At 38.1% G+C, this 27,068-nt stretch overlaps 3 protein-coding genes across 3 annotated transcripts; 1 reads left to right on the forward strand and 2 right to left on the reverse strand.

Moving 5' to 3' along the window:
* Positions 1–171: 171 nt before the first annotated feature.
* LOC140770993 (uncharacterized) lies at positions 172–1,347 on the reverse strand. The gene has a single exon (XM_073112337.1). It carries the CDS (start codon positions 1,314–1,316, stop codon positions 309–311), a length of 1,008 nt encoding a protein of 335 aa, XP_072968438.1. The 5' UTR covers positions 1,317–1,347; the 3' UTR covers positions 172–308.
* A 3,832-nt stretch (positions 1,348–5,179) lies between these two features.
* Positions 5,180–8,674, forward strand: LOC140771197 (probable phytol kinase 2, chloroplastic). Its single transcript, XM_073112643.1, has 6 exons — positions 5,180–5,562; positions 7,207–7,274; positions 7,355–7,486; positions 7,585–7,697; positions 8,012–8,126; positions 8,223–8,674. The coding sequence occupies exons 1-6, from the start codon at positions 5,266–5,268 to the stop codon at positions 8,398–8,400; spliced, it is 903 nt and encodes a 300-aa protein (XP_072968744.1). The 5' UTR covers positions 5,180–5,265; the 3' UTR covers positions 8,401–8,674.
* Positions 8,675–11,635: 2,961 nt separating this feature from the next.
* Positions 11,636–26,165, reverse strand: LOC140771226 (clathrin heavy chain 1). The gene is made up of 30 exons (XM_073112676.1): positions 25,990–26,165; positions 25,597–25,801; positions 22,097–22,185; positions 21,913–21,991; positions 21,662–21,789; positions 21,156–21,254; positions 20,958–21,066; positions 20,628–20,707; positions 20,311–20,538; positions 20,138–20,203; positions 19,511–19,627; positions 18,654–18,851; positions 18,407–18,523; positions 18,209–18,268; positions 17,870–17,956; positions 17,650–17,733; positions 17,446–17,580; positions 17,302–17,364; positions 17,120–17,224; positions 16,927–17,039; positions 16,586–16,838; positions 16,178–16,314; positions 15,814–16,092; positions 14,703–15,705; positions 14,095–14,580; positions 13,757–13,927; positions 13,493–13,678; positions 12,512–12,634; positions 12,314–12,424; positions 11,636–12,223 (listed from the first exon to the last, which is right to left on the reverse strand). The coding sequence occupies exons 1-30, from the start codon at positions 26,032–26,034 to the stop codon at positions 12,062–12,064; spliced, it is 5,118 nt and encodes a 1,705-aa protein (XP_072968777.1). The 5' UTR covers positions 26,035–26,165; the 3' UTR covers positions 11,636–12,061.
* Between the last annotated feature and the right edge of the window lie 903 nt (positions 26,166–27,068).

The raw sequence follows: 27,068 nt of genomic DNA on the forward strand, positions 1-27,068 counted from the left end.
TTTCAATTATGATGTTAAGGGGTAGGATCTATGTAGCAAAGTTGTTCCTCTTGATCTTGGAGGAGTTATATGGTAACCAAAATAGGTATCCTTGGCTAGTTTTAAGCTCAAATAATATAGAAGTTCAGGAAAAAAAAAACTCTTATATACTGAAAGAAGAGAATCGCATTAATAGACACTTGTACACTGTAATGATTAGTTCATACAAGTCCAACATCTTCTTCTTCTTCTTCTTCTTCTTCTTCTTATTAGGCAATCCACTATCACAATATGCATGAGATATAATTAATACCACGAAGATAGCTTAATTAGCTTCTCCTATTTTGAGAGTTTAATGCGCGAAGGAGCCAGGGATCTGAGGGAGGTTTGAGCTGAGGCGGACTACAAACTTTGTCATCCCTTCTATCTTGGTTTCTTTCACGTCGACCTTCTACTTCTCCTGAAACCCTGTGAGCGTTTGCAATATTCCTCCTACCACTCTCCCTTCCTCTTGCTCTACATCTACTGTAATCTAAAAAGGACAACCCCCATCCTGGAGTTTGGCTTCTCCTACTCCTTTTTTTTCCATCATATTTCTCTGACGAGTACAACTCACGACTAACATCTTTGATGATGGTCCTCGGCGTTCGAATGCAGAGAGGGCTGTCGAATCCGCACACCGCGGGCTTCAGGCTCCAAGGGAAGAAGAGAACCAATCCACAAGCCATTGTAGATGGCCTCTCCCCATGGTGAGCAAATTCCATTTGAAGTTTAGTGTCGGTCCTTCGGGGCGTTCTACGACGAGCGTTGGGCGGTGCTGGCGGCGTCGAATGCTTCGCATTACCGACGACAGAAGAACTGGCGATGGCATGCGCCGCCGGGAGAAACCGATCCATGATAAAACTCGGAGACTGCCTAGCAACCTCTCTGCATCCAATGCCGGGTGTCTCGGACAATGACATCCTATCCAATGCATCCATGAAAGATCCATGATCGCTGCTTTTGTCGCTGCGGTGATCATCTGCAACACTGCAGTCTGCTCTCAGAGGACCACGTCGAACAGGTGGTGGCCTAGGAGTGAGTGCCCCATGACTGTTGTTATAATTAGAGCAATGTTGTGTTCTTCCTCCGCCCTTAGGCACCCCAGGAGAGCTCTCCCAAGAGAAAGGAATCCTGCTGCTCGCGTCGGTCGATGTGAGGCGCATCGTAATCGAGTCGGAGTTTTTCGCGACGTCGCTCGTGTCGAACGAGCTCCACGAACGCCTCGTCGACATGAGAGGCGCGTCGAGGTCGAGCTGGCGGTGGATTCTCACCTTGGGGTACCGAGCTGCTTCCATGAAGTGAGGGGGGGTGGGGGTGGGGAGTGGAGGAGAAAGGCTACAATGGGTGGGTTAGCGGCGGGGGGTTGTGGGCTAGCTATAAGCATGCAGCGTGTGCAACAAATTAAAGATAGCATCGATCAGTACTGTTTGTGGCCCAGTGATTTCGTGCAGCCTTTGTTGCAGGAATCTCCTGATCTCCTAGCCAATGTGGTGACTTCGCCACGGAATCGGAATTCCTGCAGCCGGGGCTGCAAAGGATCTGAAGTTTTGTGGGTAGTTACTGGTTGAGGGTGATGTGAGGACAGTGGTCGGGAGCAATTCATGTGAGGTTCTTGAATGCATTGATGACAAAGTTGTGGAATGCATGTACGCTGCTTGATGTAGATGGGCGATTTTGGAGATGCCATTTGGCAACCGGGTAGATGGCTCATTTCTGGGAGATTTGTACGCCTGATCGAGGTCAGGCTTTGTTCAACCTCATCCAAACCGTCGAGAAACACAAAAACATCTTAATTCATCAATAATATTGTCATTCCCTTTCTTTTTCTTTTTTTTAGGAGGTAAAATATAGAGTGATGATATTTCGATATAAGACCCATATTTGACTATAATAATAAAATATTACTATGATAAAAGTAATATATCAAGTTCAAATGCACTAAAAAGACAACATGAAGTACAATTTTGAAGAATCACACAACCAAAAGATCCAAAGTCATTATGTGGCCAATTGGGATCTGGTTGGCGAAGACAACAACCTTCCTCGACCTACAATTAAAATAGAAATATAAAAATAAAATAAATAATATTATAATTATAATTAAAAAATTGGTGGCAGGCAAATTTCGACCTACACCAACATGCACCCAAATCCCACGCACCACCAATTACAACACCATGGCACCATAGGTTGCCACTACGAGACAAGCAGAAGGCCAAAAAGGGAACCCTCCCAAACCCGCACCCCACTCATTAGATCCACATTAATTGGTAGGGGCATAGGTCAAGTAGAGCATGAGGCTAAGAGAACAAAGAGAAGGGGGGAGAGAGAGAGAGAATAATCACGACAATGGAAAGGAGACATGCAATATTTGGAGGTGCATCTACAGTAGCAACGCAACAGTGGAGATAAAAAAGAGAGGTGGTGGAGGCGCAACTATGACAACACGATAGCAATGAAGGAAGATGGATACAAGCAAAGAAAGAGAGGAGGGATGTAGATAGTGAAGGAAGGGTGTAGAATTGATGAGACTACATAGACTAATGGAGAGGAAGGTAAGTGTAGTGTCACAGTATAGATCCAGCGGGGGCCAAGGAAACCCTAAAAAATTGATGAGTAGAGGAGGACGACGAGGGAGGACAAGCCATAGAGAGAAAGAGAAAAAGAGATAAACGTGGGAAAGCTCCTAAGGAAGGCAAAAGACCCTTAGAGGAGAGGGAGGCAAGTAGAGCTAATTATCAGGCGGGCCACTGTCATCTCGGGCTCGGGTCAGGCTAGGTTTAGCCCGGTTAAAACTAGGTGAGTTTGAGTCGAGTTTAGACTAGTCGGGCCTAATGATCACCTCTCGGGGCAAGTCACCGACGATGATAAGAAAGACCCTCAAGGCAAGGTGGAAGGATCTAAAACCTAACAAAGGTCTCTGCTAGGGCCGTCGAAAGTCATACAATAAATTTGTCGGTTGTACTGAGAAAGGTACCCTAAGAATTTGTTATTCTTGAGTTCAATTTTATAGCATATTATACAAACATCTGAATTAAAACAGTAGGATTCAGATCCAATGAGCAATTGTCATCTGCCTATATATATATATATATCCACCATTGCACATGGCTCTCATTACGAAAGGAGACTTTCTTCCCATTACTATCCAGCGTGATCTTCCTACAACCACTTATGTGGCGTTGCATTAATTTGTCAACTCGTCCAGTTCTTGTATAGTTGGCCTTAAATTACTCTTTTTCTCTCTATCGTTTAACGCGAACAATCTATGTGGTTTTGCTTTTTGCACTTCACAGACTCACCTAATTAACTCTTTCAGATCAAAATCATAGTGTTAATACTTTATTTTTCAGTGGAGAGAGAAGTGTTTGCTTTGCATTTAATGCTATTCTTCTTCTTCTTCTTCTTCTTCTTCTTTTTCCAAAACAAAAATCATTACCTTTTCAAAGAAGACAATACCAAAGAAAAGGTATGTAGAAGGTATTCTTTCTCTTACCAGCATTCCTTCTAAATAAATAGAACTAAAACTAATATACTTATCTCACACTAAGCACTCTTAATGCAAATGTTTAACTACATGAGCACATATGCTCGCTAACATTGTATTTTTAATTTGATGTCATCTCGCACTCAAATACATGCTTGAAGATTGTTTGGTATAAGTCCCAGTATGTTAACTTTAGTTCTGCACATCTTACTACGTAGTTAATTCTTAGAAAAATACTGTAATCTGCTAATAAATACTGCAAATCCTCAAGTATTAACATGAAAAGTGCTTAGTATGTGTTGCATAGTATGTTTACAGACTTGTCTTATGAAGAAAAAAAACACACTATTCACGTAAGCAACTGTTAATCAACGAATCATCATGTGAATATAATCACACATCCGCTTGTAATCAGCAAATTATGTTGATTATAAGGGGATTACATGAATATATTTTTTAGAGAAATTATCCGTTGACAACGTAGTACTAAGCATTCTTCATGCATTTGATAATTTATAGTCTCTTAAAAAAAAATACTAGTTATCTATTCACTAATAATCATTGAATTACACTGACTATATGCTAATTACATCAATGGTGTTCTTTTCTAAATGTCCTCGCTCTTATACCAAGCACTTTTCAGAATCACAATATCTATCTACAGATTACTCTATATTTCTAAGGATTAACAAATACTCCCCAAGCATGTATTTGAGTGTCAAATAAAAAAAAAGAGTTAGCTAGCATATTTGCTGATATAATTATCTCCGGATTTATAATATTTATTAGCGAGTTACATTGATTTTCTACTGATTACATTGATTACATCTCAGGAGTTCAAAGGAGGAGAGAAAGGAAGGTGGAAGGTGGAGTCCATATAAGACTGCAGCTCATCAGAACTCATCCAACTTACCATCTATCATCAGTCCATGTTGGAACTCAATGTTGGTCAAGATAAAAGTACAATATAAGAGAAGATTAGTGAGCTTAGATTATATATGTATATAATTATAACCTTCGCCAGATAAAATATCTTACACATTAACAAGATTATCCAACTCATTCATCAGAGCATTTTTTTTTCCCAATCTGCTGAATATAGTTGAAACCAAACTGTTGAAATGAATCTTTTCTTGTTCATTTTGAGGGGAAAAAACAAACTCACCAGCTAATATATTAGTCCAATTTCAAACCAAAAAAAAATAATAATAATAATTTACCTCTTGGCTCGATTTTAACAAATTTAAATATTTAATCTCTCTGTGGTCTAGACCAATATTATATCATTAAGTTTTTTTATCTTATCCATTAATAATGATATAAATGGCTATGCTTTCCCTACCAACATTAGCACTAATATTTTTAACATAGGTAAGTTGCTAAATAACTAAACTATTCCAATCATGTTGTACTTTAGGAAGGTAAATTAGTTTTTCTATATTTTTGTCAACTGGTGAGGATATTTTAAATCGGATTAGTCAGTTGGAGTGGGATCGAGGTTAGGATGATATAAATATAATTATATTTATTAAACGGATTATATGAATAATAAAAAGATTCATCGCATTACTCTAAAAAAGGGGTTAATTAAAAATAGTCAAAATTAGGATGGATAATTGTAATATACTCTTTTCTCTCTTATTAAAGGAGTTTTCAGAGTAGGTAGCGAGAAATACCCGCCCCATCACAATCTCACTCTCTTCTCTCTCTTCGTCTTCTTCTTCTGTTACTATTAAGTAAGTAGTATAGACGTAGGAATGGTCGCACAAGTCATCGTCTTCTTCTCATCCTGCTCCTTTCCTCCTTCGGTCCGGTCCTCGCTGTACTTGAACCGGTCCATCCTCTCCCGCTCCCTTTGCCCCTCCTTCAACCTCCTCCTCCGCCGCCGCTTCGCCGGATCTCACCTACGCAGCCGTCAGCAGCCCCCTATGGCGTCGATCTCGCTCCAGAGCCCGCTTGTCCACGACGTCGGCTCCGCGGCGGTCACCGCAGGAGTCGCCCTCGCCCTCCTCCGCTCCTGGGAGGAGCTCGCTAAGCGAGGAGTCTTCGAGCAGGTTCGGGATCTCTGCCTCTGCTTAGTTGAGTAGCCTTAAGGGCCGAGATATTTAGGGTTTTAGCTCGATCTTGGAGGAGCGGGAGGTTGGAGGATAAGTAAAAGGTGTAACTCTGAGCATAGATGGAGATAAAAAGGAGATTTTTTTTTTCAAGAAATGGGACCTATAGGAGGAATTGGAAGTGGATGTGGATGTGGATGTGGCCTGTGGGTGTACAAGAGTTGAAGTAGGAACGAGTTCTGAGCTGTACTTCTAATAATTCGCATTAAGGATCACAAATGCTCTCATGATTCAATAGAGAATGGGGAATTCAAGATTCTTTAAAGAGAGGAGCCGAGGACTGAAATTTAATTTGGCTAGAGGGCTGGTGAATTCACTGTTTTCGAAGAGTTAAGCAAGTTAGAGAATTTGAAAATAGTTGAACGGATAGTGCACTGCACATGCAAGAAGAATAAGTTCTGCCAAGGTAAGCATGAATTTGATTGATGAATTTGGTGAAGATTTTAGTGTTGAGAGTGGGTTAAAGATCTTTATTATACATATATGGTGGTGATTAGTGAAGTTGCTTGTAGAGTGGTTTGCAAATGTAAAGAAGATGTGATGCAGTGAGTACAATTGTCTGAACAGTGAACATCCAAGAGATATTAGAAGCTAATTAAACTTATTATGTGGGAAATGATCAAGGACAAGACTTGCCAGTACTAGGTAATGTGATTTATAAATTAGAGAGATGTGACTACCAAGATTTGAGAATCTATTCTGATAAGGATCATGCATGAGCTAATTAGCTTAAAGTGTCTGTTCAAGTGTTTTAAGACATCAATTTCATAAGGCTTCTTCCAAGAGGAGTTATCTCAGGCCATTGATTATTTGAAGATTCAAAAAGAAATTAAGCTTCCACAAAGGAGTTTTTCTATGGAGTCTCACGTCTATAAGCTGGATAAATTTACTGCCTGAGTCTTTCCTCTCGTTGATGCAAACTTGCACGTCATTCCTATACCTGAGGAAGATATCTCTAGTAGCTGTGACCCATCAATTTTGTCAGGAACTTTCGTCTTATGCTTCTATGTGAAACTGCCGGATGTTCAGTAGATGCCATGTTGGAGATAGGGCGTCGTTAATTCTAATTATATTATTACAACCTCCAAGGTACCATAGCCCTATCTGGACTGTCGGTGCAGTTATTCTTCTTGATTACTTCTATTTACAAGTCAAGTTTGCTACTTAATGCTTACTGTTAGATAGTTTTCCACCTTCTTGGTCGTGTTGAACTTTATCTGTTTCTTCCTTGAATGATTCCCAACTGTCATATTAGTAGCTTAAAATTGTGGGGAAGCAGATGTATCTGGATGCACGTTGCTGTCTTTTGATGCATATAAAATGGTTATAGAAAGCGTCACCATAGTTCAATGATTGGGTTTTATCAACCCATGACAGAGGTTATGGGTTTGATTTCCCCCATAGACATTAGGATTAATATTTGATAGCTTTTCCATTATGTGGCCCATTTTTTGGGTTAGTCCATTTGTGCAATTCTATATATTGCAGAAGGTAGCCCTTTTGGTAGTCTATAGGCTATGGGCTTGTGATCGATGATAGTTCTTACTATTAAATGATGATAGTTCTTCTGCTTTTGCTTCCTAGAAATTGAATCGCAAGTTTGTGCATATAAGCATTGGGTTGGTGTTCCTACTTTTCTGGCCTCTTTTCAGGTAAAAAGATGTTTGAGGAACCCTTTTAGTTTTCATCCAATTTTTATTTTATTTTATTGACTCTATCCTGCTCAATGCAGTTCAGAAAGCTATGCTCCATTTCTTGCAGCACTAGCACCTGGAATTAATATCATAAGGATGCTTCTATTGGGACTTGGTATATGGAAAAATGAAGCTATGGTCAAATCAATAAGCAGGCATGGGGACTACAGGTTGCAATCCCACTTTTCTGAAAGATTTGTAATATTGTATTTCAGTAATCTATTTTCATAACTATAGCTTGCAATAATCATTTTTTTCTGCCACCTAGAGAACTTCTCAAGGGTCCATTGTACTACGCTTGCACTATTACTCTGGCTACTGCAGTTTTCTGGCGATCTCCCATTGCAATAGCTGCAATCTGCAATCTGTGTGCTGGAGACGGTATGAAATTTATTCCTTGTTATCCAATATGCTGCTTTATTACTGAATCAATGATTTACACTATTACTTGTTGATTGCTGAATTTGACTCATTAAATTAGATTCTTGGTGAGAGCTTAGAGAAGCAGGCTTGAGATGGCATCTAGAAGATATGAAATTATTTTCCTTGTCATGATGAGAGTAAAATAGCATCTTTCGTAATCTCAGACATTGTAGATGTTATTGGACTTTTATCTTCAAGTTCTAACTGGATAACAGACACAAAAATATCCTTACATTATATAAGCAATATTCCACCTTTGTGTGTGCTGTCAGGTGTGGCCGACATAGTGGGAAGACGATTTGGAAGGGAAAAGCTTCCTTACAACCCTAGTAAGTCCTATGTTGGCACCACAGCAATGTTACTAGCTGGTTTCATAGCATCAGTTGGGTAAGCAAACAGACTAAGCAGTTCATTTATTTCACTGCAGCTGCTTTAAGACCTGAGATTTCAATGCTTTTTAATGATGCTTACTAAAATTTCCAGGTACATGCATTATTTCCATTTGTTTGGCTTCATTCAGGAGAGCTGGTGGATGGCCCTTGGCTTCTTTTTTGTTTCTCTTGCAGCAACCATTGTAGAGTCATTACCCATCAGTACAGAGCTGGATGACAATCTGACTGTCCCTGTGACCTCTCTATTAGTTGGTGGCCTTCTCCTCTAAACTTTTTCTTGGAGGGATAAGGATCTGATGTTGTATGTCCAAGTAAAAATTGATTATGTTAGTGTCAAAGAATTCTTTGACAAATTGCAACTAGATTTGTGCATGTAGATGGACGGCTAGAAGATCAAACCATTGAAGCACTGTATACTGGTGATCTGCATAAGATTCGGAAAGCCCAGATCTAACATTTCTTTTTCTTTTTCTTACTGTATTATGATATTATCGGACAACAAGACCATATGTTCCAAAAAGTTTCTCTAGCTGTGTTGGTTTCTGAAGTTTGTGCAAGTGCAACAGATAAATTACGAATACGTGGAGAATAATGGAGATACAAACTTTTGCTTGGGAATTAGCTATTCGTTACTTGATATTTTTCTCTGCCAAATTAATCATCCCTTAGTTAAATTCTTTCTAAGAAGGAAGTTTTTCTACTTGGCAGCATAATTCTTGTTCTCTTCATCATTCGTGAGTAAGCAAATTAGACATAGATTAATACAGACACTTAAGTCACAAAGTATATTAATAATAGTTGGATAATTAGATCGGTCTTTCTATTAACCGAGCCACAGACATGCTCACCATCATGCTAAAGCCAATGCCATAAACCGTTCGTTCAAAGTTCTAAATCATTTTGCTTTCGAATTATTCTTTCTCGTCCAAACCAACACACCACACTGCTGAGAGCTGAGTCGAGTTGCCTCTTATCAAATTCATCTTTGACCAGAGTTGACCTCGCAACCTTCCTATAAATACATCGCGGGGTAGTATCTTCCCATCTGCGCCAAGAGTGAAGGAAATTTTTGCAGCGGGGATTGTAGAATTGTCTGCTGCCTTATTGGAGCAGCAAACTATCAAATTAACAAGACTAAGGAGAGAAGAGACTCATCGCAATGAAGCCCTGCATCGAGAGAGAACTTACTGCAATGTCGTGTGCTAGTGCCCACATGAAGAAGCTCTCTAACTCCCAAGCATGGACGTAGATGGAGGTAGCCATCATCTCTACGAATCCTTGCTCGTTTTCGAGCCTCTACGTTCTTTCGTCGTCTCTGAGCCTTCGAAGACGCCTCAGGTAGAGGCAAAGGAAGAGAGAAAGGAGGAAGAGCGCAAAAAGGAACACTATCACCATGAGTGTTATCTCTCCATGCATCTTGTATTTTTTGTCTTCTGTTAACTCCATCTCAAGTGGTTGCCGAGGAGCCATTGCAGACCTTGCAGCTAACAATAAATAATGCCTGTTAGCTCTGTGTGGTCTTTGTCACTTCCCTTATCCTCTTGATCTGTGGATGAATGAGAGAGACAACCAAAACTTCTTCTTTTTTTAATCTTTTCATAGTCAGGATAGTTCTACAGACTTCATTGGACTTTGGTATGATGTGGGAAAGACCGATAGTTGACACTAAAGGAAAACTTCAATACAAAAAATATGAGATAATTCTACTTAGAACTTATGAATTATTCCTGTTTTTAATGAATACTCTCTGAACTATTAACTATTTTTTTATATATATATCTTCTGAACAAAAAAATAAGTTTAGAGATCTTATAGATATTTTTCTTACTGGACATGAGTAATACAAAATTTCATGAATTATATGTGTAAAATAAGTATTAGTTCAGATTCTATGTGAAATTATTTTTAAAAATAATATTATAACTAGTACAAGTGAATGAAGTCTTATCTTTCTAATCAAGAGGCTAGAAATTTATAGCTTGGCATTATATAAGCGTGGCTTGGATCTATTATAGCATATTATTTAAGAGAGTTAGTTCAATTGTCTAATCTATTCATAGGAGAGAGTGCTAGGAGAGAGAGAGAGAGAGAGAGAGAGAGAGAGAGTGCTAGCCATTCTGTTTAGTCTATCATTAGAGGGCTCATGATATATAAAACAAAGAAGATGGGAATGGGCAACGAGCCATCGCTCTCTCTTTAGTTTTCTTTATTTTATTTTTTTTAATAAAAGAAGCATCACTATCTGAGGAGCAGATCTGTACGGAGTTTTACCTTAAAACGGATTTAGCAGCCTCTAAACATCTGCAAGATACTACACTGTAGATTCCCCGACATTGTAATTGAGCAAGCGATAGCTGCAGGAGATGCACCCAAATTTCAGGGCTTGTCTCAGATTTCATACCTCAATGAGCATCAGGATCCAATCTGAGAAGTTTTTGATCAAATGAGCTTTATTTTGAAATTTATTTATCAAAATAGACAATGTATAAACTTACATACCAAGAGGAATCTATTTTACTGTAGTCATAATTAAGTATTTTAATAAAATACTTAATTATTAAGTATTTTTCTAAGTAAAGAATTATTTTAGGCTAGACGTTTTACTTTAAAAAAACATTGATGTTATCAGTGTTTTATTTAAGACTAAAATAAACTAATTTTAATATTTAAACTTGTATAGTATTTATTTAAAAAGTAAAACTATTTCTGTCAACAACTCTCCCATCTTCGCGCCCTGCCGATGATGCCACCGAACTCCATCCGTGTCAAGTATCGCAAACAATCAAACCTTGTAAAAGACTGCCCCATCCACGTCATCCATGTCAGGTAAGGCAAACAATCTAACCCTGTAAAAGACTCTGCCCATCCACGTCATGTAATGCAACGCAATGCCCAATGTCGCAGATCCTCTGCAAGACCCATCCTGTCTGTACAAGTATATTTGATGAAACGCAGCATTATTTCGTTACGGAATAGACTAATAATCGATGAATATTCTATCAGATATGCGAACGAATGGTTTAAAAGGATTGATCCAGTTTCTAATCTTTATAATGCTAGCTCTTTTATCTGGCCTATAAACAATCTTTTGCTTATCATATATATAATGAAAATGATCAGCCTGCAGCACACAAGGTGTAGATTCCGTTCACAAAGGGTAAATACACGGAACTAAATATCACGACAAAGTTTCATCCAAACAAAAAAGAAAACATCACGGCAACAAAATTGACACAGAAAAATATATCTACTTCAATATTTCTCAATTTAGTAGAAGTAATAGAACCTGAATAGAACCACGACTAAACCCTCGGGGATATTCCAGGAAAACCGCGGGGGAGAGGTACGAGCTCGCTGCCATCTTTGTACTGTACTGCTTGAAAGGAGATTTTTTTATATCTCAATCGACTAGAAAGAGGGGAGTGAAAATCTACCCCATGAAAGCAGGCTTTATGATTTTCCAATCCCCCTCCCTAAACAATTTCAAATACTTGTCATGCAAAGTTAGAAACAAGATAGAATATAAAATTACAAATTACGGTATCCGATACATGCCTTCATGAAATGCAGAGAAGCAAAACCGCTGAATGGTACAAGGAATGACAGTTTATAGAGTAGAAACAAGAGTAGACAAGTCTAACAAAAGTATCAGGGGAACCTATACAAATGGCAACAGGCAACAGGACAGTCTGTAACAGACCTGATCACACAATGCTCTAATCATTTGAAAATGCGATCACCATCGAATCAGCTCAGCCTCGACATGGCAGACAAAATTGGCCTGCAACCGAAAGAATATTAACGGGAACAACTGAGATCACACCTAAACTAAGATATTTTGAAGCTACTACTGGTTCAACTTGCAGCACCACTGGAAAGAAGAGACGGACATCTGATGCTAAATCTTTTCTTATGATAGGGTAGTGAGGCTCAGTAGCTTCCCATTGGGGGCATGCCAAATGGAGGCATTGGAGGCATCCCCATCCCACCCATCGGAGGTGGTGCCGCAAAAGGTCCACCCATAGTTGGTCCGCCCATGCCAGGCATTGGGGGAGCTGGCAAAGCAAGAGGCAGCAGTTGTGCATACATATTCTGTGAAAACATGCAGTTCAGTTACTCTACATGAAAAATTGAACACTAGAAAAACATGAAAATCTGAGGCAACAAGAAAGCCTTGAGTACCTGCTGAGCAACCATATCCTTCTCTTCCTGCTCTTTAGCTTTCACCTCAATTTGTGCCTCAATCTTGTCCTTCACAAGTTCATCTACTTTGCCAGTGTACTCACGAATAAACTGAACAGAGCCAGATGTTTGTTATAATGATTTATTAAGTTGACACGGAGAGAGTATTAGCAAAAGTAAAAAATAAGTAACGCTCACCTGCAAGAGGTATGGGAAAGCAAAGTCTATCATATTGTTCATCCAAGCAAGCTCAAGAGCAACATCAGGCCGGATCAAGTCATAACAGATGAAGAGACAAGAAGCAAAACACTCTTTCTTCCCCTGCAATATAAAATGAGGACATATCATCAGACATCTCTTCTAAATTGGACCATAAGATGCCCTATCATTGATAATTTCTTAAGCAGCAGAAGTACAATTTAACAGTAAAATTGTTAATCTTTCACTAATTATGATGCATGATGGCAACATAGACTGAAGCCACAACAAGCAAACATTCTCATTTTTCACTTCAAAATGTGCAAATTTAGTCCTTGACCAAACTCTGGAGCACACTTCTACTTCAAAAGGAGTACAAGCTAACAAAGCAACAAATAGTCAAGTATTTTGTAATGATTACTACGGAATTAAATTCCTTCTATAAGTTCTAATGAACATATTTATATTGAAATGACACAATAACATCTACTTTAGAATTAACTAATAGGCAGTAAGTCCACGAAAACTTTACCACCATGTGTTTGAAAATCCTGAAGTATTCCTAGATCATTTTCAATCGAGTCACTGTAAGTTACAAATAGCACTAGGGCAGTATCCTACCAACATACAAGTTTTTTGCATTATATGGATTGTATGCCTTTAGTACATATGCGTATATTTACATTTCATGGCCCTCAAATTGTGAAGCAATGATAATGAAATTCTAGCTAATGAAATTCTAGCAAAACTATTAACATGAGAACAATAACTAACTACAAATTGATTCTCACGATATCAGCAATGGGTACAAGCATTTAGTGTTGTCAACTAAATAGGCAAGAAGCTCACGGTATTACGATATCAGCAATAGGTACAAGCTTTTACTATAATATAAATTGATTCAACCAATTGATGTACCTTCTCAATGAAATAAACAAGCTTTGACTATAATATAAAAATTGATTCAACCAATTGATGTACCTTCTCAATGAAATAAACAAGCAATTCCTCAGAGAGCTCACGGTCACCAGACTGCGAGCATGTCTCCATAGCATCTTTGTACAGATTGTCTTTCTTGGACAGTGCAATGGACTGCTTCCATCTCCCGGCTTTCTTGTAAATATATGCAGCAATCCGCCTCATTTCAAGAAGCTCGTGCTTCTCGATCTAAAGGATAGCATATTAATCAGGAGGAAACTTAAGGGTAAAAATGAAACTCATAAGTTAAGGATGAAACCAAATTACCTTTTGTGCAAGACCTATCTGGTCAAAGTTATCATGCATATCCACTGATTCACGTAGCCTGTCATAGTCCTCTTCTTCAACATAAATTTCATTTAGTGCTTCATTGACAGCAGCAACATTGTTACTTTGAACTGCAATCATGTAAGGCTTCACCAAATGCAAGTAGCCAGCCTAAAACAAGCAAAGGAAACAGATTAGAGAAAAGGGGAAACGAAGAGAAACAGAGGTAATCTCGAAATCAAAGAAATCCACATTCATGTTCCAACAACTTTCATAAGCCTACAAAAAGACAACCTTAACAGGAATCCTAAAATGTAGCCCTTGGAACAGATGCAAACCTTGCGCATTATGTCTACAACACGTGTATGGTCCACACGCAAGGCAAGCACATTAAGAAGATCATTGATAAGATCAGGATGTTCCTGGAGGTAGAAATGCACTGCCTTGTAATAGAGCTCGACATTAGCAACTTTGACGGCAACATCTTTAAACTGCATGTGATCCCATGCATCTGGAGAATGGTTCATAATAGTGGTGGCTGCATTGTCAAATTCATCGTATTGTATATAAAGAAAAGTGAGCTCCTTCCAGTGCTGTTGCTCATCACAAACACGGATAAGTTTAGGAATGTTAAGACGGGTTGAGAAAAGTTTGATGTGCTCCATAAGTTTTTCTGGCCTATATCTAGCATATAGAACTCCCAACTCCGTAAAGATGCCCATGTGTGCACGTTCCAACCCAAGGCCACTCTCCATCAGAGAAATTAGTTCATTAAAGCATCCTCTGTTCTGGTAATAATCACTGACCTCTTCCAAGTCATCCACCTAAACATATAAAATCAATTGATTATGACAAAGTATGAACAAAATCTGTTAAAAGATCTAGCAGCAATAATTCTCCGAAAAAACACTGTAAAGGTTGTTCTAATAAAGGAAAAAGATGTCACCTGTATTATAATATTCAAACCACATATCTGTGCCAAGCGGAACTCCTCAGCATCTACACAGGCAAAACAAACTTCCTTCCATGTCTTTGCACTGTTTGCTTTGCGAGCTGCATCCACTGCACCTTGGAACTGCCTCAGCTTAACTAGTGTGCAGGCTAGCTTAGCCCAGTTAGAAATGAAAGCAAATATTATTTTAGCAGCTTCATAAAGGGCATCATCAAACAACCTGTCTCCGACACCTTGGAGGTTAGCAACATTTGGCATAAGAATGAATTCTTCTATTTCACCTAGTCTATCAATCTTTGCATATGCATAAATGAGTTCACTGTCCACTTTTGGCTCTTTAGTCTTCTGCCTCACCATCAGTAAGTATTTCACCAAATCATGGTAAACATTTGCATCCTCAGCAGCGCGAATGACATCAAGAAATTGAGTTGCATCATCTGCACGAATGAAAGATTCGATGGCATCACTTACTAACCCTTCTCGCAACTGAGCCTTAGCAACCTGGCTCCAAACATCATCTTCTTCAACACGAAATGCAAATTCTACAGCTCTCTCTATACTTCGGATGTTATCCAAGAGGACATTTACTGCCTGTACATTTAAGTTAAACTTCTTGAAGATGGCAAATGCTTCCTCATATAACTGTGCTTCAACAGCAACTTCCCCAACAGCAGGCCCGTCAAAGTTGTCCAGCCTATTGATATAATCCATGACCCTTGATGGATCTGCTTTAATGGCAGTCAAGATGAGCAGGTTTTGCAGATTGAAGTTACCACTAAAGGCTGAATTTTGTAGCACAATCTTTTCAAGAAGTTCAATTAGTTCATGAGGAAGATCAGCAGTCATGAAAGCTTTGACAGCTGCAGAAACTTGCTCAGGGCTCTTGCTTTCAGGTAATGCAGTAGAAACAACTTGATCAATCAGTTGTCTTCTATATTCATTATCAGGAAGAAGAACTTTCTCCCAGAGATCAGCATCCATTCTTTCAACAACATATCTGTCATCAGAAAATGAAATTATTAATTTTCTTCCACCATATCTGAAAGGGGGAAAAGAGAGAAAGATGCATCACATAGTAAGGGTTTTAGAGAAATTATTGACATACCGAGCCTGCAACTTGAACAATGAATTTTTGTTTGTCACATTAATAAGTTCATCATCGCATTGCCCACGTCTATAAGCAACAACAGCGAGGGTAGGATCCCGCTTTTCACAATATTTACCCACAACACGTGAATCATAATATGGATTGGTAGTTAGAAAATGTTCAGGATTGTTGTTGCTATCTATAATGATCTTCCCTAGGGCATTGTGAACATGCACATCTTGGCTCCCCTCGCTCACAAGATGCTCCAGGAATTGTGTAAGCAACCGAAGGCGGTTCCTGTTTCCCAGATGGTATCGCATGTGAAAGACATTAGGAAAAATTGAAGGAATTAAGATTGACAGTGGGAGGAGATGTCACAGACCTCTTCTCACATTCATCCACAAGTGGCTCAACAGGGAGGAGAGAACGAACAGAGAGAATAAGGCCTTTAATGAAATCTTCGGGGCACTCATCATCTAGTAGTTGTCCTACGACCAAAGGAGCATTGCCAGGGTTCACCTATACAAGAAAGCCAAGTTACAAATTTCAGAAATCGATAGAATGTGGCTTCTTCTATATGTGTATGTATGCTCAGGCAAAGGAGAGAAGCAAGCTCTTATTTTGGCTGCAACCATGCCTATATAATCTAATATAGCTTACTTCCACACATGTTTTGCGTTCTACAGGGTTGCCCTTCCATCTCTATAAGAAATCTCAATTTACTACATATTATGTGAATAAATGCAATGATGCAGAATAAAAAATGATCATTTCAAAAAGAAATGCTTACTTTTTGAACATAGCCTTCAATATACCGAAGCATGTTGCTGGTATACAGATAGTGAGTCAGATCTGGAACAAAACCAAAACGGTCACAGACATTTATCAGGGGTCTTGCATCAGGAAGTTTTGCCTCCATCAAGAAGTTCTTTGTTTTCTCAGGATCATAAAAGTTAGATTCTCTTGTCACACGCTCTACTTCTTTGATTTGTCCAGTCTTCGCTGCTGCCTCGATATATTTGAAATGAATATCTGGGTCTTCACTGTTTCAAGAAAAAGCGTAGGAAAAGATCAATTAAAGTAGCAGTGAAGTAATTGCCTCTCAAAAAAAACTTCAGTCTCAGGAAATACCTGGAACTCAAATATGATCCCAAGAAGAAGTAAAGGCCTTCATAAGACTTAAATTGCTCAAATAATTTTATGCATGCATCCACACCTAACTGTTCAGAATATTCCTTGGCAGCCTGCAAAAGTATTATTGTTATAAACCTCCAAAAATGTGAGAATCAGATTAACAATAAAATAACAAAAGAATTTAACTTACCTGAACAATTATCTGAAGATTTCCTCTCAGATTGACCAGTAAAAGGTCTTTCATGCACTCTAGGGCCCACTCTCTTGAAAGGGTACCAAAGAACTCCACCAATGACTGAAAGAATTGTCACAAAATTAGAGCAAGAAAACATATTAAAACAAAACGAGAAAATATAATGCAAGGTGACAAACCTGTGGCTCAATGGCATGAGTATTCACAATGACACGTTTAATATCAGGAAGCTCTGAATAATGCTGCAGAAAAGAAGATGGGCTGATTAACTAAATTGCAGACAAAGGGAACAGTTATATGCAGATAATTAATAAGCATAAAACCTGAAGGGCTCGCATATAGAGTCCAGCCTTTTCACATAGTTGCGCTATCCGAGGACGGTCATAATGACTGAACATCCCATTAGCTAAAATAGCATCTGCCACATTTGGATATGTCACCAGATTGATCTCCAAAACCTAACAAAAGTGACAAGTTTATCAGTAGTGACAAAACAACAGACGACCTGCCTATTATAAAAAAATTACCTTGGTCTGAAGAAAAGCATGCTCAGGTAGATTTGGCTTCAAAACATCCAAAAGAAAGGCTGTTGCCTCTCGAATCATGTTTCTCTGCAACAAACAACAATGCAAAAGTGCAATAGACACAAGTTAGTTCACTATTTAAAAGAGAGCTATTAGGAAGCAAACAAACCAAGAAACAAAGATATCTAAGTCCGTGCATTTATTGGCCATTAAATAGAAAGACCTGAAGGAAGAGATCAGTGATTGTATTATAATCCACTGGACAGCCACCCTCCATTTGCGACATCATAAGAGCAAAATTAACAGCACCCTGTCATACAACTATTATTAGCAACAGAATCTAAGTGACAACCAAAAATAAAGTCCAGGATATACTTGAAAATAAAAGGAGCATACATTCATTTATGTAAATAAAATAGAATCTCAAAACAAACAATTGAAGAACCAGCAAAAACATTGGAAGACTCAAGTGCAGCTTTTTACCACATGTTCAAGTGATGACATATCATATAATTAAAATACGGCTATAGACCTCAAATTTTCAGGAAACTAAAGCATTTACCTGGGGATCTGATCTCAGAATTGTTTGCAGAAGGAAAAGATAATCTGGAGTGTAGCCAACCTGTGTCAAAGAATAGACAACATTCCAGTGACAGTTTCAGTCAAAGCGCGATACATATATGTTATTCTTGAAATAAATTACAATACTAAAGTTTAAAGAAAGAGAAAGTATAATATATGTTAATGGTATTGGGGAAACCTGCTTCGAGTAAATAAGAATCTTGTCAAACTCCCTTCGCTCAGCAAAAGCAGCAACTACTTTAGGTGTAGCCCTTGCTTTTATATAGATTTTCAGTGCAAGATCATTGTCCACAGTCTACATAGAGGAGGATCAAAGTTTCAGCAGTAAAGAAAAAGAAAAAGAAATATGGCCAATGAAGGACAACAGTAGCATATATAATAAGAAAAAAATATGTGAAAACACTCCATTAAATTTACAGTTCTACCTTGACAAGATCGCCAAGTTCTTCGCTGCACTCAAGCTTGTCCTCAGCTAACCAATTCTCCAATAGATTCTTTTTGTTCTGATTCACAACAAGGCGAGATAACTCTAAAGACTCAAAAGCATTGAGCTTCCCTCTGGTTAACAATGTTCCAAAATACTGTAATAGTGGTGGTGTTTGTCCAGCTTGCACAGGAACACTCTGCATTCAATATAAACACCAAGAACTAATTAAGATCAGGTTCTCTAGCTTGAAGACAATGTTTTCAACAATGGAAAACGAGAACAACTTTTGGCAAAGAGTATTCAAACTTTATTTCTGCAATGAAACATTCAAATCCAGTTCAACATACTAAAAACTCCAGGATTGAGTTCCATTTCTTTGTTTACATTTATTTGCACCTTAGAGAATAAGGAATAAAATATTCAAATCTTTCTCTTCCTCTTGGACCCTTATACAACTGTAAAAACTTTTGGAGAGTTGCTGCTAGGACGTGCAGGCACTACTACAAGTCTGCAACCAATATGGCAGAGTCACCTATTAACCAACCTCATATATTTCATGGTAGTAGGTACCTTACTCTCTTGCCTAATTTTTCTATGTTAGCATTTTGGCATCATTTTACAGACTTGTCATCAGGATGACACGCAATCCACAGAAATAGTCAATTCTGCTAGAAATTTAGGATCCAACTCAACTTTGATTCAATCCTCATAAAGTTGAGGAGAGGGCTAGAAAGCAACGCTAAGTAAAATGAATGACCATAAACAATAAATCGTAAGGCCATACAAGCAATTAAATGTACAAGCTATATAGGTACAAGCAGAACAAACACCAAAGCACAGAAGAGAGCTAGTTACCTGAAACTTTGCAACAGTCTCCGGAGTTCTAAGGATTCCCTGTGGAGATTCAGCAGCTAGTTCAGCAGCTTCCTTGTATTTTGTCTGTGAGAATAGTTCCTGGAATCTCTGCACAACCTGCTCGCACAAGTATAAATAGCAACATTTCAAAGATTCTGTCCTGTAATAAATGCCTAGTAATTGCCAAGGTGGAGTCGCATCAAGAAATTATGCACTCACAGGTAGAAGTATAAGCTAATAAAAGAAATGCGGAAAAGCTATAGAGAAAGATGACAGAGCAAACAACAAGCTCAGCACCCAGACACATCATAGTCACATGTTTCTTTCCACAAGAGCCAAATCCACCAGTATGATCAAATATCAAAGATTTCTGTTGCAGCATTTACAATGCATTTTGATGTTTGTTAATATCAACTTAGCATTGCATTTGCACATTGAAACATTCAAATATCCCACTGGTACTTGGTTCAAAGATTTTCAAGACCTCAAAAAATATTTGGCATGACACTGTTTCCTGAAGCAATGATGGAGAAAGAAGGTCTACAGAAACAAGTCCAGAGATCATTCAATTTGGTTCAAAATTGCTTCAGGAATGTCATAAAGTGAACCAAAGCTTAAATAGCTTACCAGGTTCTCTGCCCCAGGAAGATTTGCTCGTTTAGCAAGGTTCACAGCAAGCTCCAGATTGTTCAGCTGGAAAGGTCACCATACAATAACTGTAATATTACCTTCTGATCTAATTATGTATTGTGTGCATATATCTGAATATAATAATTCAAAGGAAAATGTCTTTGACATACCTGACCACTAACAAAGGGCACAATAGTTGCGTCATTGACATTGGCAAGCAGAACTTGTCCTCTCCTATTAATAGCATAAAACCCACCATTAGCTGAAGCCTCCGCTGTCAGAAAAATTGGATCCGGACTAATTCGGTTTCTGTAGACTGCCGTTGCTGTCTCCAAGTCATATACAAATAAAAGACCAAGTTTTGTGATCACGTATATCAGGCTATACTTCTGTGATATCTGCAATATAAAAATTAAAATCATTTGTTCAGTAACGACAAAAAGAAATGCTCCATTTTAGCTTCAATAAAATATCTTGAATATGCTACCTGCATTGCAACAGGGAAGTCATCTGCAAAATCTGGTGGGAAGAATAGGTCTGCTTGTTTCTTTGAAAAACCTGGCTTCCCTGATAAAACCAATCACCCACCGAAATGAGAGGATCAAACAAAGGGTTAAAAGCTAACCTCAAAGATCAACTCAATAACATTAGATGAAAAATTAGCAGATCAAATGGAATTAAAGAAGAAATAAATCTAATCAGAACATTCCTATTCAGAAAAGGAAAAGTGAAAAAAAGAGTAGACCACTTGCATTCTTTACAGAAAAAATAATGGTACTCCATGATTGAAGCACATGCGAGGAACTATAGACACAACCTGGTTGGGCACCAAGTTCAATGACATGCAACTTTGAAGTAACCTGTCCAGCATTAGTGGTCTTCGAAGCGAAACAGATTAGAATGGAGGGGTTATCATTGCCAACAACCTGAACATACAAAGCACACAGTCAGACTTAAGGCACAGGAATAGATGCACTCAAACAACACAGAAGAAAACAGGATGAAATGCTATCACCTTAAATGTTGCAAAGGATGCAGCATGTGCTTCAAGTGCTTGACTGCGCTGTTGGTCCACTGAAAATAGCTGCATGCTTCCTTTGACCAATTGTGGCCTCTACAGTTAAGAACAGATTAAGATCCAACATCATGAGATTCCACTGAATTAGGTAGCAAAGTTGTGTTAAACTGTTAATAGCTATTCAAACCACAAAAGATCTAAAGAATTAATTACAGAAGAAATACAAATAAGAGAGAGAATGAAGAAAAACAATAAGAGGTAAATAAGAGCAACATAAGCAACAAAAGTATAGACAATTTTATTTTCATTTTCCAAGCTGACCAGTGACTCCATAGAATGTGTGTCCATTCAAACTAAGAAGACATTAATGTGTACATGTATCCGCTCAAACTAAAACTATGACAACAAATCAATAACAGAATGCAATAGATTGACAAGGCAGGCAATGTAGAATCTTCAGGTCATTCAATTTGACTACCCAACCATTTTTTCAGTCAGCATACCTCTGGAGAACCAGGTGCGATTCCAATTAGAACTAGCCATTTTTCCGTGGGATCACACCGGTAGTTAATTATCTGATTATTCGCCAAATTAGCTGTCCTATCAAACATCTTAACAGGCTCCGAATCACCTGCATTTCAATTATAACAACATAAACCTTAACCAACATTACTTGAACCTATAACAGAATATAAGATGTGGCCTCAGCAAACAATATCTGGAGACAAGCCATGTATTACTGAAGATGAATTACCTTCTATCGACCAGTGATACACTGAGGTTTGTGTAACCAAACCCAACATTTTTGGCGTGATCCACTTCCAAAATACAACCTGCAAGTTTTCCAAATATTAAAGTATTAAATCAATTGACAATCAAAAAAACATGACACCTACACAAGAGAAACAAGCCAAACATTAGAAGTTTAGGATGATTACCTGCTCAGGCATCTGATGGGATTTCATTTTAGCCTTCATTTCGATGTTAAATATTTGTAGGTGATCCTGAGTAGTTCCTGGTATTTGAGCTACAAAATTCAAAGAGAAACAATGGTAGTTAATTAATTGATCTCTGAAGTAGCAAAGGTTATAATGAGGGAACCAAAATAAGCTCTGAGAATGTGAAGAAAAATCAATTAATAAAGTACTGCACCAAAAAGTTGTGGATGAAAATTTCAACAATCTTCCACTGAGTGTTATGCATGTGCGACTAGTGGTCTCTAATATGGTCAAGGAGAACTATACCAAAAGCAGGTCCATTAATGTGCTAAGATAGGTTACCGGTAAGATTAAGTGGGATAAAGTTACAGGGTCACTCTTCACATACAAATCTTCTAATATGGTAGCTTCAGTAGCACTCATTCTTTAGATTACTTTGTCACTGCTTAATCTGTAGTAGGCATATAATTCACTGCTTTCTGCAGAGCACTATGGCTTCCAATTTCTGTGGTTCCCATTGCTACGTCATATAGTTCATTAGTTAGCAGTCACAATCATATCGTTAAACTTTCATTGACATCATTGATCATGCTAAACTTACTAGCGGAAAATGGAAATTATACATGTAGGTAATGTTCCATGCAAGGTTCCAAAAATTGGTATCGGGATCGAGATCAGCCGTCCAGAAAAACAATACGTATCGACCGTATTAACTGTATCGGCCGCCTGTATCGGATCGGACTATTTTAATTAAATAAATTTCTAAATATTATTAAAAATGTTGAGAAATTTTTAAAAATTTAGAAAAAAATTATAAGAAAATAAGAAATAATAATTACTCACATATAAAGCCTAAAAAAGAAAAATCTCTCTTCCTCCCTCTCTTCTTTCCTATCGCTCTAACTATTAGTCCGAAATATTCATTCTCTCCCACACTTTCTCTTTTTTTTCTATCTTTCCATCTCTCTCTCTCCCTCACCTTTTCTTTTTTTTATCTTTCCCTCTCTCCCTCACTCTCTCGTCCTTTTTCCCTCTCTCTCTCTCTCTCTCTTCCTCTTTCCCCCTCTCTCTCCCTCTCTCTCTCTAGCTGCTGCAGCAGCTAGCAGCCACCTGTACGGCTGAAACTAGCCAACTTGCTGGTTTTGGCAATCTCAATCCGTTTCGGCCAATCCCGAAACTGGAAATTATGGTTCCATGATTCCATCTACAGTTGGATAACTCTTCCATCTTATATGAATATTTGATTCCAATAGCATCTAAAAGTAAATTTACATAAAATTATTCAAAAGAGCAAATTAAAAAAATTAAAGCACAAGTTTAGCTTTTTAAGGGCTGAGATTGGAGAAGTGTGGATGTGTGTAACAATCACCTTCCTAACCCCATAATTAATGCAAGTCCAAATCCGAAGACGGAATTGGATTTCGACTCATAAGAAGAAAGTTAGGGTTACCACGGATCTTTAAAGTTAAGATATAACATTAGATCAAACGGTTCGATCATAGAGTACTTTTGGAATTTAGAAAGACTTAGGATGGAAAACGAATCTATCAGAATGAATTGTGGAAATGGAAGGCTGAAAAGGCGTGGTGATTGGCCTAGGATTGTGGTAAGGTGGTAGAAGTCGAAATAATCGGTAAGAGAGGGATAGAGAAGAAATAGGATCGTTCCTTAGGGTCAAGAGAGTTCGACCAGACGATGAGAAAAGCAGCAATGAAGATCCTAGATGATGACTAGGGTTTCAAAGTTTGAAAGTAGTCAAACAAGGAGGAAGAAGACGATCTTACAAATTAACTTCAATAATTCAAGATGAAAATTCAAGTGCACACCCTATCTATTTATAAATAGCTCCCTGACTCAAATAGACTTGGTATTAGGATTGACCATGTTCAAATCTTGTTGCCTAACATAAGCAAAAAAATACTTAATTAAAACACAAACTAGAGTTCCTCGCCGTTGGGTGTTCGAACGCCAATTTATTTTTTGACTCTCGGGAAAATGCGTTCAAATGACCTTGGGGCATTCAAACGCCTATTGATTCTTCTACTATTGGGAATTTGTGTTCGAATGCCCGTAGGCCCGTTCAAATGCCTATATAATATTCTACTCTCGGAAATTTGTGTCCAAACGCCTAATTCCGAAATGGATTTTTTCGACTGTTGAAATCTTTATTTCCTTCCTAATCAACTCCTATATAACCATTAAAATATGCCAAACGACTTGCTATAAAAGATACTGTAAAGTGTCACGGTAACTTTATATTTATGAACAGCAGATGAAAAATCAGTCACAATAGCCCCCTCTTTGACTGACTTTATGAATCAAACAAACTAACCTACAAGAGAGAATTGTCTTTGATTCTTCACATTTTCTATTGACTGGTTTTTTCTGGCCATGCACACCTAAATATACTTCCTGACAAATACCCAGTAGCTATCAAATGAAAACAATGTCCTCAAATCACTCTGCTTCTTCCTTCTTATTCTAATCGTGCATATTACAGATGTTATGCAATAATTTATGAAGATTATTCATCATTTGAACTGCTGACATAAGCAGGCTGTCGATACTTAGAATTGCACTACAAGAAACAGTATCATCAAAATCTCCTTGCAAGCCAAACTGCAGGACAAATGAAGGTACAAAAGTCTCAGCACATTCCTGAATCTGATTAGAACATATAAGAAATGTATCTTATTCAAAAAGAATTAGCAGATCTGTCTCCTAGAGAGATCGTCAGCTAGTGACTGAAATAAATTCACTTCTCACTAATTATGCCTTAAATCAGAAGCACATCAGATAAAGATTCTGCAGCATCATCCAACAAAGCAAAAGAATTTCTAACCCAACCCCTCCACTCAATCCCCTCTCCCCCATTCCTTTTCCTTGGCATACACGACTGTATGCATGTCATTTTCCTTACAACTAAACAAGAAAACATCTGCAGCAATACAAATGAAGAAACACCAGTGTAACATGCACTACCAATTATGGTAACTAAGCAGATACTGTTCTATGAGTCAATGTAATCAAATAGAATTTTAAAATTAATAAATGTAGAAAGAAAAACAAAAGATGCTGAGAAGAAGCACAAGAAAAGAGATTTTATGTAGCAATTTATAAATCTAGCAATTCGGAAAGCATCTAACTATAGATGATTTTTGCAAAGTACCAGTTAACAGTACATAAATAAAACTAAAAAAACGTGCTTGTGGGAACAACTGAACAACTCACAAAATTCATTCCACGGTTCCAGTAAAGAAAACATACCAAGTTGCATAAGAAATGAGGAGTTGATTCCAAGGGCATCCAAAGAATAATATGAAGCGTTATAATAATAAGTTTTACGAAATACGAAATAAAGTGAGTGAAACCAGATAACACGCTCGCTACGTAGTAGAAGGGAGAAAATATTTAGACAACGTTGTAATGCAAATCAAATTGCACTGGCTAGAGTAAATGCTAAATAGTAGTGCAAAAAAAAAAATGAGATCAGTCGAAACCTTTAAGAGCAAGAATCTTGCTGTTAGGATTCATCAAAGCCGAATCTGCCGTAATAGGCCTTCTAAGCGGCTGCATCGGCATGCTCATATCGATGATAACAACACTGTTCTGTGGCGAGGTCTCCCTGACGCAAATATACTTCTCCGACTCCATAGTGACGTGCGTGAAGGTGATGAATTGCGGATTTATCCCCACACTCGGCAGCTGCAATCGAAAACGAAGGAGTCAGATCAGATCTCCTCCCACAGATCGGAGCAGATCCGATCACTCTACCAAGAGTCGAGCTCAACGCGAACTAGAATTCGAGATCCAGCCCTAGCCATAGCTCTCGTCTCCAACCGGATCGGAATTCAAGTAAAAGAAACTGATCGAAGAGAGAGAAAGGTGCTCACCGTGAGGGCCTCGCGCATGGTGATCGGAGCGTTCGCTGCCGCCATGGCGACCGGATCGGAGAACGCCGGGAGATCTCGGATCGGAGTTCCGGCGAGGAGAGAGTTTGGATCGAGGTAAGATCTGAAACCCTAGAGAGAGGAGGGGAGTGGATCTGAGGAGAGAAATGGAACAAAAGAAAAGGAGAAGAGAGAGAAGTAGATGCTTCCTTTATAGTTGGCTCTGCCGTCAATAGAAGATGGAACGCGAAAGGACGAGCGTGGATGAGCTGGAGGTCAGAATCGTAATATTTCGGCTTGTGAGGACCGTTGGATCGATAAGATCCGAAAAGTGTTGAGAATTTTAATTTCTAGGTGGGATTTTAAAATGAAATTTAAACGAAAAGGATCCTGTTCTCTGCGCTTATTGTACTTTACACCCCATTTTTTCCATATTTTTAATTTAAGCCCTATTTTTATATTAAAATTTTAATTACACCCGCACCGAACTATTGCCTATTTTAATATAAACCTTCTTATTCATTTTCTGAGACATATCGACCTCTTTAATCATGTAAAACCTTCTAAATACCTTTCTTTATTTGTTCGTTTAATTTTTTTTTAAATATCACATGATTGTCATATGAATAATATGCAATAGGGATTTTTTCTCTTATTTTAAAAAATAAGAGTAAAATAATTATTTAATAATTTTAAATTAACATCGATAAAGAGATTGTCATAAAAACTTTATAAAAATAGGCAATGTATAGTTGAATTACGGAAAACATCTTTTGACTAGGGAAATCATGCTTATTATCACAGTTATTTTCAAGTTATTTGTAGTGCGAATGCAAGTAGGAGTTCGAAGAAAGAAGAAAGCTATATGGCTGTCCACGACAACAAAGATTATCGAATATTTACGTACCGGAGATAACCCCTCTATGAAATGAAATTTATAGAGATGTTCTCTTAAATAAGATCCGGCACAAGCAAGGGTTGAAGGAGTCCAGCCGGCCTCAAGGTCTCCATCTTCACTCGTTGACACGTCTTGCACGCCTTCACGTGTGTCTCATCCTTCTTCATTTTGGCTCAGATACAGC

Source organism: Typha angustifolia, chromosome 11, assembly GCF_048772165.1.
Source record: "Typha angustifolia cultivar Huaian chromosome 11, ASM4877216v1, whole genome shotgun sequence".
NCBI lineage: Eukaryota > Viridiplantae > Streptophyta > Magnoliopsida > Poales > Typhaceae > Typha > Typha angustifolia.

What these genes read in the sequence shown, in the direction of transcription:
- LOC140770993 (XM_073112337.1), bottom strand. Translation starts at nt 1,316, where the DNA reads ATGGAAGCAGCTCGGTACCCCAAGGTGAGAATCCACCGCCAGCTCGAC.
- LOC140771226 (XM_073112676.1), bottom strand. Translation starts at nt 26,034, where the DNA reads ATGGCGGCAGCGAACGCTCCGATCACCATGCGCGAGGCCCTCACG. An exon ending in CCATGCGCGAGGCCCTCACG is followed by an intron (nt 25,802 to 25,989) that starts GTGAGCACCTTT and finishes TTTCGATTGCAG; the next exon opens with CTGCCGAGTGTGGGGATAAA. An exon ending in TTGTTCAAGTTGCAGGCTCG is followed by an intron (nt 15,706 to 15,813) that starts GTATGTCAATAA and finishes TTCTGATGACAG; the next exon opens with ATATGTTGTTGAAAGAATGG.
- LOC140771197 (XM_073112643.1), top strand. Translation starts at nt 5,266, where the DNA reads ATGGTCGCACAAGTCATCGTCTTCTTCTCATCCTGCTCCTTTCCTCCT. An exon ending in AGCGAGGAGTCTTCGAGCAG is followed by an intron (nt 5,563 to 7,206) that starts GTTCGGGATCTC and finishes TTTGCTTCCTAG; the next exon opens with AAATTGAATCGCAAGTTTGT. An exon ending in CTTTTCTGGCCTCTTTTCAG is followed by an intron (nt 7,275 to 7,354) that starts GTAAAAAGATGT and finishes TGCTCAATGCAG; the next exon opens with TTCAGAAAGCTATGCTCCAT.